Source organism: Podarcis pityusensis (assembly GCF_964106645.2).
Source record: "Podarcis pityusensis genome assembly, chromosome: 8".
In the NCBI taxonomy this organism is placed as follows: Eukaryota; Metazoa; Chordata; class Lepidosauria; order Squamata; family Lacertidae; genus Podarcis; species Podarcis pityusensis.
This window is the reverse complement of record NC_138033.1, coordinates 80414803-80432931: the sequence shown is the minus strand read 5'-3', so window position 1 is coordinate 80432931 and position 18129 is coordinate 80414803. Positions and strand designations below refer to the sequence as shown.

The window sequence follows — 18129 nt, the reverse complement described above, 5'->3', positions numbered from 1 at the left end:
TCCACCCTGGGAGTCTATGAGAAAGCTGCTTTGCCTAAGGAGAACCGGTGAATCCAGAAAGCTACCCTATCTCAGACCTTTGGCGCGCCTGTCTCAGTAACGTCTACACTGACTGGCAGCAGCTCTTCAGGGTTTGAGGCAGGGAATCTTTGCCCAGCTGGAAATGCTGTCTTGCCCCAAAGGGCCCTTTGCAGCTCAGGCAAATAATTGTCCCCTGCTGTGTTTATGGCTCATGAGCAGACCTTGGCTTGGAGATCTGGAAGGGATGGGGCAGACAGGTGTCAACCCAACTCACCAGCCAACAAGCAGGCCTGTCTCCACTGGCTATCCCCATCCCATGTGGAGATCTGCCCTCCCGCAGAAGTGAGCAAATGGTTGCCAGTGACTCTTGTGGGTGAGCCAAGCCGGATCTTGCAGAGGGCAGCAACATGCAAACACACAATGTTGGAATCTGCCTTATTCCGAACCGGAGCTTTGGTCCTGCTAGCTCGGCATCGACTGTACCTGGAAATAAAGGCACTCCAGATTTTGCTCAGCTACAACTCCCAACAACCACTGGCCGTGTTGGCTGGCACTGATGAGGGTTGGAGTTCAACAACAGCTGGAGGGCCACAGGTTTCCTCTGCCATATTGACTGACAGCAGCTGCCTAGGACCTGAGGCAGTGATCCCTCCCTGGAGAAGACAGCAGCAGATATTGAATCAAGGACCTTCTGCCTGCAAAGCAAATGCTCTACCATTGAGCTACATCCCACTTCCTCTGGTCTCTCTGTCTTCTCCAAGGGTCACCAGTAACCAACACGTTTTGGTCCCTGGAGCAGTGGACCAGCAGACACTTTCTGCAGAAGTCTCTGCCCATTAGCCAGCTAATTATTAACTCCAAATGCCCTTCAAGGGTGGCACAGAGCCAGGAGACGACTTTGTGTGCGGAGTCATCGCAGTGCTGCCCTCTGAGCGTGACGCCTCCCTTTGGAGAGGACTCTAAGAACAGACAGGTGTGTAGATCGGAGAATTAAACCAGGACTCGATGCAAGAGATGCAAGGCCCCTGGGCTCCGCTGCCCAGAGGAATGCGAGAAGGAAACAGTGCTTTCCTTCTCAGGCCATCACTGCATCATCCAAGAGCAAATTCCTTCACTGAACTCTGCACTCTGTGAGGAAGCCCTATGTTTGCGGGCACACACGCTAAACCCTGTCTGTGGTGCCTACCCCTTTACCCCAAATGATGAGACAAGAGACCAGAGTTTGGGTTCAAATTGGCCACAACTTTATTGAACTTCAGAAGTGGGTAACTTGGCACAGGCCTTGGCAGGTAACCCTCTCAGCCCGCCTGGCTGAGGATATACAGGCAGATGAGGTCCAGTGAGAGGGGACTGCAAAGTGCAAACTTACACAGCATGCCCTTCCACCAACCTCGCCCCAGGAGTTTGACCTACATGCCACCGCTCTAGGGCCAGGGACTCCCAGTTTTTGCCCTTTAACGGGCCCTGCAAGTGCCGCCACATGGGGAGGGAGCATGGTTGCATCCCCCTGACTTGATGTTAGACTAAATGATACCTTGCCAAGGCCTAAAAACCGCCACCCGAGGCCCTAAGGAGCCTCGCTGCCTAGTCCCACAACTGAGGACCAATCAAACCCTGCAGTCTACCCAGTCCCCAAGGACTTGTCACAAGTCGCAGAGCCAGAGGTCATTACCCAGGCGCACTCCATCCTCCCGGAATAGGTCAACCCTATCAGCTCTGATGGCGGGATGTGGGTTAGAGAACCCACCAATTTGCCGCACGGTATTGCACATGGCCCTGTTAATTTTTTCCACAGCATAATTGATGCGAGTTGGATTGGAAGCCCCTTCACTGAACTCTGCACTGTGTGAGGAAGGCCTATGTTTTGTCTCTCCTGAATCTTCCAACCTGAGATGTCCCTGAATTCTAGTACAGTGGTACCTCAGGTTACATATGGTTCAGGTTACAGACTCCACTAACCCAGAAATAGTGCTTCAGGTTGAGAACAGAAATCGTGCTCCGGCAGCGCGGCGGGAGCAGGAGGCCCCATTAGCTAAAGTGGTGCTTCAGGTTAAGAACAGTTTCAGGTTAAGAATGGACCTCCGGAACGAATTAAGTATTTAACCCGAGGTACCATGGTATTAAAAAAGAAAGGAAGTTTTCTCTCCACCTACTTTCTTGCACCTGCTCCTCTATCCGTCCAAATTGCCGAGATGGCTTGTGTGCCTAGTGATTTGGCCTTTCTATATAAATGCACCACACAGCCCTGCTATTATGATTTGCTCCAATGGGAGCTTTGAGCCTCTTCCGTCCCCAGGAGGTTGTGAGATTCACCACATCTGGTAGAAATGAAAGCATGCAGGTTGCAACAGGTGACACCCTCATGTCAAGAGACCCCTCCCCAGTCACTGCCCTGCTCTGCTGCCTGCTCGCATCTTGCCCAAAGAGCCCCTTTGCCTTCTGCAGGCAACAGGGTCTGGTGCTCTTGGCACAGCCAGACACAGCAACTGAGTGGGAGGAGAGGAGAGGAGAGGGGCCCCTGCCTCCCCTTTACTGCCTGCCTTCTTAAATAAATAAAAAGAGATGACTCAGAATTAAATATAATTAGAGGAAAGCCTGTGTGAGACCCTCCTGATCCCTACCCCCAAGAACAACCATAGAAGCCCTCCAAGGACAACTCCACAGCAGAAATTCTCAGACTCTTGCTAAGACAAATTAAGATCGCAGGTTTCAAACCCACATCAAAGACCCTGCAGGTTTCCCCTTTGAGTCAAGGATGACTCTCTCTGTGGGAAGGAGCTGGGATTCCCTAACAGGAAACTCAAGTGTCCCAGAGCAGAACTCTGCTGCTCTCCGGCGCTCAGGAAAGGAACAACAAGATGAGCACGTGGTGGGTTCTTGACACACTTCTTGCTCCTTGATCTGCTGCCCTCCAGCATAGCTGTAGTTCAAACCATCTGGAGGGCATGAAGTTGGGAAAAACTGTTATAAACTGATGCTGCAGTGACTTGGAGATATGTATTTTGCCGTTTGGCGCACACACACACGAAAGCTAATGCTGTTCTAGGCTGCAACAACAGAAGTCTAGTGTCTTGATCAAGGGAAGTCATAGTCCCGCTCTATTCTGCCTTGGTCAGACCACACCTGGAGTCTTGTGTTCCATTCTGGGCACCACAATTTAAGAAGCATGTTGACAAACTGGGACCCCACACCCCAGGCAGCTGAGGAGCCAAGCGTAGAGTGCAGCAAGCAAATGCCAAGATGCTGCCAACTCCAGCTGGCATCTCCTGGAAGGAAAGGGCACCGGGAGCATCCCATGCTGGTGCCTCAACCTGCAACAGGCTCCCAGGACTCAGTTGAAGGCAGTGCTGTGGCCAGCAGAATGGGGAAGTGGGTCCTGTTTGGCCCTCCTGGCGTTTGGGATCATTAGCTCCCTGCCTCTCAGTAGTTCCTGTGGCACTTTAAGCACCCAGAGCAGAGCTTTCCAAACTTTTCATGTTGGTGACACACATTTTAAGTCATTTGGCAAAACAGTAATGCAGTTTTATTAGCAAACCAGAGGTTAAACGTGCCCCTTTCCAGCCCCGGGAGGAGAGTTTGCGCAACACACCTACACACTGCGGCCGACACACTAACGTGTCACAGCACAGAATTTGGAAAGCTCTGACCTAGACCCTTAAACCAAGTTGATAAACATTCCAGTGTCCATATAGACACTCTCCATGAAATGGCCATCTGTCAGGGATGCTTTAGCTGTGATCCTTGCATTGCAAGGGGGTGCCCAAATTACCCTTTGTGGGTGTCCTTCCAACTCTACAATTCTGTTTAATGGGCTCCAGTGTTTAATGCTGGCTGGAGACTTCTTTTCTGTCTAGGAAAAGCACCAGCTCCTCCTCCACAGCATTACCCAATCCCGAAATCTTCCACTGGTTATCCCGCTTCTACCACCACATGTTGACTGCTGATTTTGTATGGATGTTGCTAACTTCACTTGTTCATTTGTCAGTGCTCTGTGCAGCTCCCTGGCAGGGCTCCTTAATGCAGACTCCACAGGCAGCTGCAATTCTTCAAGGCCAAAGGAAGGCTGAATAGATCACATGCCACTAGCCCTGGCAAGTTGCCTAGTGAGCTCACAGCAGCCTGGCGTTTCAGGCTCCGACTCCCATCAGCCCCAGTTAATGGCTTTATCCATTCCCATCACTCGGTACTAGGATTTTGACAAACCAGCACAAATTGACTCCTTTTTGAAACAGCAGCAGCTAAGTTTTCATGCCACATTTGATGAATGCAGGCAGCATAGACAGCACTTAAGACAAAAAAACCAACCCAGCTAACAGCTTGACTGCATTTATCTGCTTTAAATTAAACTCTCCTTCCCCCCAGCCTCTCCACCTTTTCTTAATATTACATTTTCCTAAAACATCCTTTTTTCGGAGTACTTTTTCTCAGAACCATCTACCGTATAATTATCCACTACAGAAATACTCATTAAACCTTTCCATAAACCCTGGAATTTGTTTCAGCTGCAGCTTGAATGTCTAAGTTTCAAAATATGCATTCCAGATCTCAGGTTGATAACCAAGTATCAACACAAATCCACCACCCCCCTCCGTATATTTAGGGGTGCTTGGGGAAATACCCTAGAATGGGGATCCCAGGATACCTGCTGACCTTTCTTTCCTCCTCCCTTCTACCTGCCCCCCCCACCAAACTAAGGGCCCAATTCATGGGGAAGGACACTCACATTCAGTCAGGAGAGAACAAGTTACTAGACCTCAAGAAAGGTTTGGCTATACTGGCCAAGAGGATGGGGGGGGGGCTAAGAGAAGCCAATGGACTCGGGTGGCGCTGTGGGTTAAACCACAGAGCCTAGGGCTTGCCGATCAGAAGGTTGGCGGTTTGAAGCTCCTGTTGCTCAGCCCTGCTCTTGCCAACCTAGCAGTTTGAAAGCACGTCAAAGTGCAAGTAGATAAATAGGTACCACTCCGGCGGGAAGGTAAACGGCGTTTTCATGCACTGCTCTGGTTCGCCAGAAGCGGCTTACTCATGCTGGCCACATGACCCGGAAGCTGTACACCGGCTTCCTCGGCCAATAAAGCAAAATGAGCGCCGCAACCCCAGAGTCGTCTACGACTGGACCTAATGGTCAGGGGTCCCTTTACCTTTTGTTGTTGTTGTTTAGTCATTTAGTCGTGTCCGACTCTTTGTGACCCCATGGACCAGAGCACGCCAGGCACTCCTGTCTTCCACTGCCTCCCGCAGTTTGGTCAAACTCATGCTGGTAGCTTCAACAACACTGTCCAACCATCTCGTCCTCTGTCGTCCCCATCTCCTTGTGCCCTCCATCTTTCCCAACATCAGGGTCTTTTCCAGGGAGTCTTCTCTTCTAAGAGAAGCCAATAAAGCCAGAAGCAGGGAAAACCACTCATTTTTTTTCCTGGGGAAGTATCAGGTTTTGCCCCCCCCCCCCGTTAAGCAGCCCCCCCCCAACTAAACCCAGAAGTTCCCAGCTGGAGCAAACTAGGACCATAAGGACATCAAAGAAAGAGGGAGGCACAGAGAGAAAACCAGGGAGGGACCCTGCCCACCTGCAGAGAAATAACTTTCTCAGTGTATCCTTAGCAGCACCCTTTTAAAATTAAAGGGGCTGCAGCCAGAGGGGATCAACATGAACCAGAAGTGCCACCTTTTTCTAATGGGGGGGGGTGCTCTCTGCCTTTAACAGCAATGGGGGGACATCAACAGGTGAAGCTGCATGGGGCGGGGAGGGAAGCCAGACCACATGAAATTCTACCTGCCAGACAGCAGTTAAAGTTGCAGGAGCTGCTGTCTCTAAAAATGCTGGCAACATGTAAAGAGAGAAAGGAGAGGGTGTCTTTGTGCACCCACAGAGAGCTTTTCGTCAGGCCTCCTTGTAGGGTCCGGGGTGTGAGTGCCTGCTCCTGCTGAACTCCCTTCAGTTACACTACAATTAAAGGTGCAGAATCTCCGACTGCTTTTTCATTGGGGTGTGTGCTCCCAGGGATTTGACCTTTAAAGCCCTATGCTGCCTAGGACCCACGTACCTACGGGACCGCCTCTCCTGGTATGCCCCGCGGAGGACCTTAAGGTCAACAAATGACATCATTTTGAAGGTCCCAGGTCGCAAGGTGGTTAGATTGGTCTCAACTAGGGCCAGGGCCTTTTCAGTACTGGCCCCGACTTGATGGAATGCTCTGTCACAAGAGACTAGGGCCTTCCGGGATTTGACATCTTTCTGCAGGGCCTGCAAGACAGAGCTGTTCTGCCTGGCCTTTGGTTTGGACTCAGTCTGACCCTTATGTTTCCCTCCCCTTTTGGTTTTGATCTGTGGGCTACTTTTAAAATGAGGCTACATTTTAAATTGCATTTTAACCTGTATTTTAAATTGGTTTTCCCCCCTATTATGTTTTTACTGTAATTTTACTGGTGTTAGCTGCCCTGAGCCTAGCTCAGGGCAGGGTATAAATAAAAATTATTATTATTATTATTATTATTATTATTATTATTATTATCATCATCCAGGGGGTGGGGCAGGGGAGACCGGAGAGTGAGTGGGATTGCCATGTGACCAAGGAAAACAGCCAGGTCTGCTCTTGTACCTTTCGTAGTAATTTGAACTCATCAGCATTTTTGTGTTCTCTCTTTCTGCAAGGAAATTTCCATAATATAATGAACGTTTGTATGTTGGTTTCCCCAATATCTGCAGATTTCTGCACCCTTTCCCCTAATCTGCAAATTTTTGAATAACTGCACTGAAAAATGTGGTTTTGGGTTGTGTTTGGAGGCGGCACGTCTGTATTCACAGGAGGACTGCGCCAAATTGCTCCCTAGAAAGGGCAACTCGCCCTTTCATCTTTTGATCGCCCGCCCCCAGTCAGTGTCCTTTCCCCACCCAGAGGTGCCGAGCAGGTGTTGGGAGCAACTGGTATGGAGCTGGCACGGGGTGAGTGGGTGCACTCTTGATGCCCTCAGGAGACCCCTTGGCAGCTTTGCCCTTCCTTCTGTGGCCTGATGTCCTCTGCTCCACTCCCTCCTTTTGGATGGATTTAGATGAGTAGGAGATGGTATTTTATTAATTATTCTTCCTCTTTTCACTTGTGTGGGAAGGCAAATATCTATTCCAGCAGAGAAAATCACCACCTGTGCACAGGTTATCTCTAGAAGCTTTTAGACAAGGCTGCGTAATTTTCTAGATTAAACAATAAGGCTGCCATACACCAGGATTTTCCTGGACATTACTGGGAATTGACGGCTGGGGGGAATTTCTGAAAGGTGGCACTTTGTCCGTGATCTTAGGCAAGTCAATCAAAAAATCGAAATCACGTTTTTTGGCGCTATTTTAAATAAAAGCTCAACCACTTTGGGGTTTGTCTAAAACAAGCTCAACCGCTTTTGGGGTGTCCTGGTTTTTACTTTTTGAAATGTGGCAACTCTAACAAGGATGCTTAGGCAGACTTTGAATATCTAGCTCTGAGTTTGAGTTAAATTAGGTAGCCTGGAGCATTCTTCCTCAACTATTTTTCTCCTGTCCATCTTTGAAAAGATCAAAAATGAAAACAAAAACTGCCTGATTACTTCACTGTGGGGAAAAGGAAGTGTTTGTTGAGCAACAGTGCCATCTAGTGCCCCCAAATTCAAAACACTGGTGAATTTAAACAATGGAAAAACACACCTCTGGCTCCACCACCCCCAAATCCGTTTAAATTCCTTCGGAAAGAGAGAGGAAAAACAACACAATAATTGCTCAGAAATGTACCTTTGTTATCCATGAAAATCTTGCAATAATTTTTATTTTATTTTTAAAGAAAGGTCCCTGACTGGGCCTGTAACCTTTATTGGGATGGTAATAATTTAACTCAGAAAAGGCTAAAGCTTTAAAGTTCACTCACCTGAGACTGGAGAAATAAATTGTTTAATCAATTATGTTTTTAATGTTTGATGCCATATTGTGTTTTAATTTGTTGTAAGCCGCCCAGAGTGGCTGGGGTAACCCAGTCAGACGGATAGCATAATAATAACAATAATAATAATAATAATAATAATAATAATAATAATAATAATAATAAATACTCTCCTACTTACAAAAATCCACCCAATAAATTATGGGATGGGGGAGAACAGGAGGGGCCTCTCCCCCTCCCCGTTGGCTGTTTCGGGCATTGGATTCCAGAGGCTCAGATTTGCTGGCGCATTCATTTGCTTCCGTGTTCACTGATCTGTACCGGATGCGGTGGGGAGGATTTCTCCAGTACTAGTGAGAGAAGCCACAGCTCCAAGCTTCTGCCAGCTGAGATTCCACTCCCCACCTCCCTGCCACCGCAATCCCTTTTGCAAACCCACCATTACCTGTTTTGTGCCCCTGGAGAGGACAGTTCTACCTGTCCCCAGTTCCTGTAACAGCTGGAGAACCACTACCACCCCCCTATCTGATGCCTGGTTCCCTGCGGGGGTCTCCGGTTTGACCCCCATCACCACCCACAGGTAGGATGGGAAATGTTCCCTGCCTGAAACCCTGGAGCAGGCATAGGCAAACTCGGCCCTCCAAATGTTTTTTGAGACTACAATTCCCAACATCCCTGACCGCTGGTCCTGTTAGCTAGGGAGGATGGGAGTTGTAGTCTCAAAACATCTGGAGGGCCGAGTTTGCCTATGCCTGCCCTGGAGAGTCATTGCCGCCATTTAGTGCTGCCAAGGCTGAGCTAGAAGGACCAACTGTCTGCACTGGCACAAGGCACCTTCCTGTTTGACAAAGCAGCCGTGCCGAAGCAACTCTGCACATGCTCAGTTGTCGCCGATTGCTCCATCTGTTTCAAACCAGACTTGGCTCAGCTTGACGCAGCAACGGGGGAAGTCACTGAATCTCAACTGCGTCGTCATTCCTGACCACAAGCCAAGCTGGAGTCTGGCAACATCTGGAGGGGCACAGCTGTGCCGTGTCTACACCGAACACTTTGCTGCATCCTCCAAGCCATTTGACTGGGCCAAGGCTGCTTGTTGGCTTGTCTTCAAACCTTCCCTCCCCTGGAGGCTCACAGAGGGTGGTGGTGGTGATGAACAAGAGAACAGAGTGGACCCCTCCCCTCTTTTCTGAGCCCCTCCTGGGTAAGACTCCCCTTGGAAGGGAAACTTGACCCCCTCAGGTACAAAAATGCCTGGGGAGAAGCTCTGCCCCTGCTTTCCCTGCCCCACCAAGAACGCACGTGGTTACTCCACATTTTATTCATTCTCCTGTGTGATATACAGAACGTGGGGCAATTCTGGCTGCTGCTGGAGGGTGGGAGAGAGAGAGAGAGACCATGCAGGAAGGGGGGGGGTTCACACTGGGCAGCAATAATCGTGCACGGCATGCATGGCATGCCCCACCCTCCCAGATCATCATCAGCAAGGGCACACCCCTCCCCTCCTACAATCTGCAGCCCCATATCTCACAGGCTCCCGACTTGGAGCTGAAAGGGGGTTTTGCGGCAGGAAAGGGGCTGTTCCAGGAACCTAAGCCCAGCTCATTTGCAAGGCAAGAACAACAATGGAGGGTTCATCTCCATTCCCCTCCTGCTTTTCTGCAACCTGCCAGAGGAGAGGGAGGGGAGGAAGAGGAAGAGGAAGGGGTGGCTTTGAGTTCACATAAAACCCGCCAGCCAGCGAACCAACAATCTCCAGTGCCAGGGCAGGCTGGCTGAAGTTTCGAGGTTTCCTTTTTGGCCCTCCTGTGCCAGCTGCTGCCAGGGCTGCCCTTCTCGGTTCCTCTGCTCCTCTGATGAAAATGTCCCTTGCCTGGGAAGGCCTGGGTGACACTCAATGGTCAGCCTGACTTCTAGAGTCCTTCCGGACCAGCCCAACCACAGGATCAGCGGACACAGAATGCTCGGTGTAGACTTGGCTTCAAATTCCCTGCTTAGCCACGATGCTCGCAGAGGGTCCTCCACTTGAGGGTCCTTCGGCACGCTTGAGGCGTTGCTTTTCCACAATCAGGAGGGCGTGGGATTAAGGTGGTAGTTCCGCACAGCCCCGGATGTGGCACTGAGAGGCTGAACAGAAACCAGAGCAAGAAACCACAAACAGCAGGAAGCTTCTAACTCAAGGCAAAGGAGCCCCTCTTCCAAGCCTCACTTGCACTTTGCCAGTCCAGAAAGGCTAGGTGTTGGTGGGGACGCGAGCAAAGAAGACACAGGAACGCAACAATTCAACAGCCACGTTGTGTGGGTGCACCGTAAAAAGTGAGTCGGCTGATGATGCTCTTGTGGAAGGCGCCCAGTGTTTCTGTTTGAGGAGGGGCCCTGCTTCCAACCTCCTTCCACTTCCTCGCTTCTCCTTGGGCAGGATCATAACATGAACAATATTCAGCTGTGCGCACTCTGAAGCTCTTCTCCACCTCGAGGATTTCTGCATGCATGGATATGGCCCTCAATGCTCCCAGGAGAACACCGTTCCTGCAAGTGAAGGGCATCCCTTCCACAAACCCCTGAGAAGGGAAGTGCAGGCAGGTGAGCAAAACAGCACATTCGCTCGGTTTTGCAGCAGGGACGGCGTTTCCACACATCTTAACACGGAAAGCGTGAGTTCTCGAAGCAGCCCGTGGCGGTGGGAATGGCTGGTCCACAAAGACACTGGATTGATATTGCAGACGCAATCCCTCTTATCAGGGATCTGTGGTAGAAACCCTCCGCGGAGGACCTTGCCTGCAAAAGTGCAACCCCGGCCTCCTCTCTCCTTGGCCCAGGAGACGCTGCTGCCGAAACGCCCGCTCCTGTCCTCAAGTGAAGCAAAGGCTTCTGGGAGACAATGGCCCTGGGAAGGAGGGGGCCACGCAAGCCAGCCTGTCCTCCAAGCCGTCAGAAGAAGCATCAGCCCTTCCCTTTGGGTTGGAAAGGAACTCGGGTGGGGAAATGGTTGGCGATGCCATTTCCACAGTCCCTGCGGTCCATCTCTGAGGAGCAGGAAAAAGGTCAAGAGGGGAAGGCGAAGAGAGGCTAGGCAGGAGGGCCTCAGGACAGCCACGGAAGCAAAGTGGCCCTCATTGTAGCAGTGGCGGGGGGTGCAAAGGGCATGCAACCCTCCTCACCCCACAAGTCCAGCCTCTCTTGCCCACCTTCCTGGTCCTTGAAGGGGCCACGAGACTCTTGGCTGAGTTTGTGCCAGTGATGGAGCCCTCTAGGAATCCTTCCTCCATTGCCTTGGCTGAGCCTCCTCTTCAACAGAGCTGATGTGTGTGGTCAGAAGTGGCTGCACCTGCGGGGGGCGCTAGTTCACGCTGCTGGGTAAAAGGCTGCTTGCTGTATTGGGAGGAGGAAAAGGAGGAAGAGGTAATAATAACAGTAACCACAAATATGTAAAACCAGTGCAGCAGGCTTAGAGGAACCAAGAGCAGCAGTCGGGGGACAAAGAGGAAAGTTTCTTTTTCTTTTTCTGACCAATTGGGATGGGGCGCTTTCAGGTTTCTGCCAGAAGCCGTTCCAAGGCTGGATCTACACTGACCTGTTTAACATTATTAGAACGATATTAGATCTATCGTTCTATAATGTCACAGGACATCCTTGTGAATTAGAGCATTTTTTGCCTTGGTTTCCCCCCCGTCAAAACACTGTCTCCCTCCTGCTGGCTGCTCTGGTGTCACATTTTAATAACGCATTACGAGTGTTAAAAGTAGGATGTAATGTGTCCATATATGTTATCAAAGCAATTCCTTAACCCTTCCTTAACGTTAAAAACAGTGAGTGTAGATCCGCCCAAAGCACAGAGGCCCAGGGCAGCTTCCAAATGTTGCAACTACGACTCCAAGCTGCGTCCCTGAGCATTGGCCATGCTGGTTGAGGGGACTGACAGGAACTGGGAGTCCAGCCTCACCTGGAGGGTGCCATTTTGGCTGCCTGTGGGTTCTGTGGCTCTTATTTCCATTGGACAAAACCCTCCTCACCCTGGTTCCTGCTTAGTTTGTCACCCAGGGCTCAGCCTTGGCATCAAGAAATAGGTCCTGGGGCCCAGCACTCTCAGACTCTGCTTAAGTGAAGACCAGCCTCCGAGGGGAATTCAAGATCCACTTGAATTGAACAACCTAAATTTGTTGCCATACCAAGAAATCACAACTGCAAAAGAGTGATGGTTTGGCAGCAGTGAGTAGGGGGGCAGTGACCCTGAGATGTGGCTGGGTTGCAGATGGAGGACGGTGTCTCATGGACCAAGTGCCACTGAGGCACGGCGGTTCCGTGTGACACAGCCAGTGTGGGAGCGGGCCAACATGCCCACACCCAGGACAAGGTCACTGGGCCACAGGAGACAGTCGTGGCTGGGAATGGATGACCACGCTGCCACGGAGAAGAAACAATTTGTGGGATGGCCTGGAACACAACACTGGACACACCACAACATGACAACACAGATGGCGCACAGCTACCCAGTAACAGGGGCAGGGCTTAGTTTCAGAAAGGGAAACAGGGATTGCCAGCTGCCAACTGCAGGCCCAACCCCTGCCCAGGCACGGAGGGGCTTCTCTTGCAGCGATGCAAGAGGATTCTGTGGGCAGCGGATTCGTGGCTATGCCAGTCCCCAGAAGGCCCCGAGACTCCAGCACGTGGCCTCCCGGGTGCTCCTCAGCCTTGTCCATGCAGGATGAACTCCTGATTCCTTGTCGCCTCTCATGCAACGAGGAGGAGTGAGAATTGGTCAGGAAGGCACAGGAGGGGAGGGCGGGGAAAAGGGGCTCCCCGCCCCTATCCAACCTCTCTCTTTCTCTTCTCTCAGGCCCAAAGAGTCTCAAACTCTTCCACAACTGTGGGAGTGTAGCAAATACAGTGGTGCCTCGCAAGACGAAATTAATCCGTTCCGCGAGTGTCTTCGTCTAGCGGTTTTTTCGTCTTGCGAAGCAACCCTATTAGTGGCTTAGCGGATTAGCGCTATTAGCGGTTTAGCGGCTATTAAAGGCTTATCGGCTTAGCGGATTAGCTGCTAAAAGGCTATTAAAGGCTTAGCGGCTTAGATAAAGGGGGGGGAGCGGAAAAAAAATCTCAAGACTCGCAAGACATTTTCATCTTGCGAAGCAAGCCCATAGGGAAATTCGTCCTGCGAAGCAACTCAAAAACGGAAAACCCTTTCGTCTAGCGGGTTTTCCGTCTTGCGAGGCATTCGTCTTGCGGGGCACCACTGTATGCAGAAATAAGCTCTGGTTTTGTCGGCCGCACCTCCCGGTGGAGACGCCCCAGCCCCTTGCCCTGGATGTGCCGAGAGCAAAGGCAATGCACTCTGCCTATGCCCAGAGGTGCTCTTTTCTCTGGACATCCTACCAAGCCTCCACCCAACCTTATTGGGTGGACATTTTCCCACCTTCGCCGCATCAAGCAGTTGGCCCCTTACCTTTCCTGCCCCGACCTGGCCACAGTGATCCATGCGATGGTCACCTCCAGGCTTGACTACTGTAATTCACTCTACGTGGGGCTGTCCTTGAAGCTGTCTCAGAAACTCCAGCGGGTGCAGAATGCTGCAGCGAGGCTCCTCACGGGTCTCTGCCATGGGAGCATATTCACCCAGTGCTTTTCCAGCTGCACTGGCTCCCGGTGGAGTACAGGGTCAGATTTAAGGTGCTGCTTTTGACCTTTAAAGCCCTTCGTGGGCTAGGACCCTTGTACCTACGGGACCGCCTCTCCCGGTATGCCCCACGGAGGACCTTAAGGTCCATAAATAGCAACACCCTAGAGGTCCAGGGCCCTAAGAAAGTTAGATTAGCCTCAACCAGAGCCAGGGCTTTTTCAACACTGGTGGAACGCTCTGCCTCATGAGACCAGGGCCCTGCAGGATCTGATTTCTTTCCGCAGGGCCTGTAAGACAGAGTTGTACCACCAGGCCTTTGGCTTGGAATCAACTTGATTCCCTTCCCCTCTATCCTTTTTCCTTTCTCCTTCTGTGATGAGGCTGCATTTTAATGTTTTAATGTTGTGTTTTCATCTTGTTTTTAAGTTGTATTCATTCAACTTGTTTTTATTATTGGTTGTTAGCCGCCCTGAGCTGGGGAGGGCGGGGTATAAATAAAATTTATTATTATTTTTATTATTATGATAATGAATGGGGAGCAAGGACCAAGAGCGGACCTCGCCTCCTCACAAGGCAACATGTTCGGGAGTGAGTGGAGCAGGCTGGGTTTGTGTGGAAGAATCCCCTCCTGCAGACCCCACCTCTGTGCTCTGCTCCTGCTCCTGGGTTTCTGGTCTTGCAACAAGAAGACGGCACGGACAGGCAGGTGCTTCTTTTGCAAACTGACCTGGTGAGGGGGAGGAGTCGCCACTCACCGTCAGCAGCACATCCTGGTTGTCGGCCAGAGCCTGCTTGGCCAGGTAGCGTTCCCGCTTGATCTTCACCTCCAGGGACTTGGGGACGTCTGGGACCAGCCAGTCAATGAGGCGCAGGCAGAAGAAGACCACATGCTGGGAGCCGGGAGGAAAGTCTCTTTGTGACGCTCAGCCACAAGCCGGTGTGCGTTATTCTCCCCATGCCACAGATGGGAAAACTGAGGCTTGGTTCGAAAGGGGATGCCACTCGGGCCACTCTGATCAGCAATTTAAGATGGAACTCCTGCCAGAGCGGTACCTATTTATCTACTTGCACTTTGACGTGCTTTCGAACTGCTAGGTTGGCAGGAGCAGGGACCGAGCAACGGGAGCTCACCCCGTCGCGGGGATTCGAACCGCCGACCTTCTGATCGGCAAGTCCTAGGCTCTGTGGTTTAACCCACAGCGCCACCCGTGTAAATAGTCATAAATACAGCCACTTGCCCCAGGCAGGACACCAACTTCATTTCCCCCCACTTATCAGTGCCAGCTGCCCTTCCGCTAGCCCTACCATGTGCTTATGTCCCCTCAGCCCCATACTGAGTCAAACCCTTGGGTCCACCTGCCTCTGTGCTGCCTACACGGACTGGGAAATCTCTCCGGGATTTCAGGCAGGCAAGTTTCCCCCCAGCCCGACCTGGAAATGCTGCTGGCGGGGCTCGAACCCGGGACCCTCTGCATGCAGGGCGGCTGCCCTACCACTAAGCTACACCCCCCTCAAGACGCTCACCTCGAAGGCGATGATGAAGCCCAGGCGGATGGCCAGCAGCTTCCAGTAGAAGAGAGTTTGGCTCCCATGGGGGTCGCGGAAGGCCTTGTACCTGGGAGGGGAGATGCCATTTCCGTGGGTCAACAGGGCTTGGTGTGCATGTGTGTGCCAGGATGCATTCCCTGGGGCTGTGCGGGGTGGGGGGGGTGGTCTCTGCTCTCACCGGCACATGGTGTGGTTGCTGTCTGCGAAACTGGGTGGGGCGTAGGCCAGGGTGAAGTTCACGTAGCCGCGCAGGTGGCTGTCGTACTCGTATTGGTACAGGAGGCGAGGGAGGAAGTCCGACGTGAAGGCAATGAGGAAGGCCTGTGGGGAGACAAGGAGACTCATATGGGGGGGGGAATGGGTGATCTATGTAGGGGTGCAAATAACCTGAGTGTGGGGGTCAGGTGGGATTGCTATGAGGAATTATGAAAGATGGAGCAAGCCATTTGTGTCAGCAATGAAAGCATTGCGTTGACTGGGTTTGATTCCTTGACAAGTTTCTGATCGAATCCCACAAGCCTCTGCACCTGACAGGTATGTATAAGCATTCTAAACACAGGCCAGTTGCTTCACCGGGCATCCTCAGTACATAAAGATAGTAGGCTACTTTGATGTAGTTTGTTAATCTTTAGATTGATCTTGGCGCTGTGGGTTAAATCACAGAGCCTAGGACTTGCCGATCAGAAGGTCGGCGGTTCGAATCCCCGCGACGGGGTGAGCTCCCGTTGCTCAGTCCCTGCTCCTGCCAACCTAGCAGTTCGAAAGCACGTCAAAGTGCAAATAGATAAATAGGTACTGCTCCGACGGGAAGGTAAATGGCGTTTCCGTGTGCTGCTCTGGTTCGCCATAAGCAGCTTAGTCATGCTGGCCACATGACCCGGAAGCCGTACACTGGCTCCCTCGGCCAATAAAGTGAGATGAGCACTGCAACCCCAGAGTCGGCCACGACTGGACCTAATGGTCAGGGGTCCTTTACCTTTACCTTAAGGGCCAGGAAGAGAGTTCACAAGGAGATGGCAAATACTCTTTCCTTGCCATCCTTCCTTTCGTGCCTGTTTATGACCTCCAGGGTTTTGCTCAAGTAGGAAATTAGCTCTTTGTAGTTTTAACTTTGCCTTTGTCCCACATGGGTTTTTTTGAAATGTTCAGAGGAATCTGATTGGTTCTTACGAACACTGTGTAAAAAGTTCTTTTGTGAATAAAACGACCTGGGCCAAGGGGTGGATTGTTGGCACTCCTTCCAGAGTCTTGCTGGTCAAGTCTCGTGTGTATTTTATTAATCAGAGTCCAATCCTTCCTTGCTTTGGGAACGCTACAGATCTAGGGGCCCTGTCACATCTCAAGGTGCAGCTAGGACCCTGCGGATGCTGGGAACAACTCACAGATCCTGAGCCCTTCCTCTTGCAGCCTGGCTGCCCAGGTCCCACAGAAGTAAGAGAGTTTTCATAGAAAACCAGACACAGACTCAACTTCCTGCCATGCAAATCATCCCCCTGCCTAATCAGGACTTGGGTAACATGAAGATATTCGCTTGGTACCACTCTTCCCACCACTGTCAGCCAGAAGAAAATTAAGAGCCGTGAAATCGGTTATGATACACTGGGCAAAAGGATTTGGATATAATATACAGCTAAAAGAATGGGAGAAGTTGTGGAAAGAAAGAATAAAATTTACAGCATGTATTGCTTTGAAAGAGAATATGATGAAAATGATGTATAGATGGTATATTACACCTGTGAAATTAGCTAAAATGTATATGACAAGTAATAAATGTTGGAAATGTAAAGAAAAAGAAGGATCATTTTATCATATGTGGTGGGAATGTAAGAAAGTAAAAAAACTTCTGGGAAATTATATATAACGAGATGAAAAAGATGTTGAAATATACAATTTTTAAAAGACCAGAAGCATTTTTTCCTTGGTATTATAAGTGAGGACATTAATAGACAGGACATTAAACTGTTTTTTATACGCAACAACAGCGACAAAAAAAAAATGGAAATCAGAAATGGAAGCAAGAAGAAATACCGACAAAAGAAGAATGGCAGACGAAATTAATGGACTACGCAGAATTGGACAAAATGACATGAAGGATTCGATACTTGCGGGACCAGAGATTCACAGAAGATTGGAAGAAATATAGGAATTATTTGAAGAGCAACTGTAATCAACAAATTACATTAGTAGGACTACAAGAAGTTTTGTAAGGAGGAATAAATGAAATATTGCAAAGAAGAAAAAGAAGAGAGATATTAGTTATGATATTTAAATGTAATAGTGAAAGTAAGAAATGCAAAATTAAGTGGAAAAGATTGGAAAATGTTCAGATATGATTGATGGAAGTCAAAAAAATTGAGTAACTCTGCTTCCAACTTTGCTATTCTATGCTTCTATGATGAAATGCTTTTCCTCTTGGGCTTCTGCAGCCCCCACCAGCAGCCACTCGGCTTGGGGTCCAGCTGCTTTGCGGGGTGGGGCTGCTGGGTGGAGAAGCCCCCTGCCCCAAGCTCTGAGCTTTGGGTAGGGTGGGGTATTGAGTTCCTTCCGGACTCACGTTGACGATGACGGAGATCTGGGCCAGGACATCCAGGATGAAGAACCAGACGCTGATGTCTTGGGCGCGCTCGGCCACGGGGCGCCGATACTCGCAGGCGAACTTCTGGGCGTCCAGGCGGATCTCGACCCAGTTGTTGAGCAGGGCGAAGAGCGGAGCCAGAGGGAAGGCAGCCACGAAAATGGTGATGAAGCCAAACTGGAGCACTGAGGGAGAGCAGGGAAGCTGATCAGGGTTAGAGCGACAAGCTACCTAAAGGAAGGGGGCAGAACAGAGGCTGGCATTGGCGGCCCCTGACTTACAGCTCCGAGCTGGAGCTGGGGTGGCAGAAGGAGAACGGAGCGATCTCCACTTCCCTGTGGTGGGATTGCTATGAGGGGGCGGCCGCTGAGACCACATAACACCAGTCTTGAAAGACCTACATTGGCTCTCAGTACGTTTCCGAGCACAATTCAAAGTGTTGGTGTTGACTTTTAAAGCCCTAAACG

The 18129-nt window shown here is 50.7% G+C and overlaps 1 protein-coding gene across 2 annotated transcripts in view; it reads right to left on the bottom strand.

The window, feature by feature from the left end:
- Positions 1–9224: 9224 nt before the first annotated feature.
- LOC308483428 (anoctamin-7-like) overlaps positions 9225–18129 on the bottom strand; it is a 31196-nt gene continuing 22291 nt past the window's right edge. Inside the window, exons 19-23 of one of the 2 annotated variants that reach the window (XM_081017335.1) lie at positions 17642–17847; positions 15266–15408; positions 15064–15154; positions 14267–14429; positions 9225–11291 (exon numbers count right to left, since the gene is read on the bottom strand). In XM_081017335.1, the coding sequence (XP_080873461.1) occupies positions 11260–11291; positions 14267–14429; positions 15064–15154; positions 15266–15408; positions 17642–17847 (635 nt within the window). In that variant the 3' untranslated portion in view covers positions 9225–11259. The remainder of the gene's footprint in view (positions 11292–14266; positions 14430–15063; positions 15155–15265; positions 15409–17641; positions 17848–18129) is intronic. The other variant, XM_081017336.1, reaches the window with a different exon arrangement.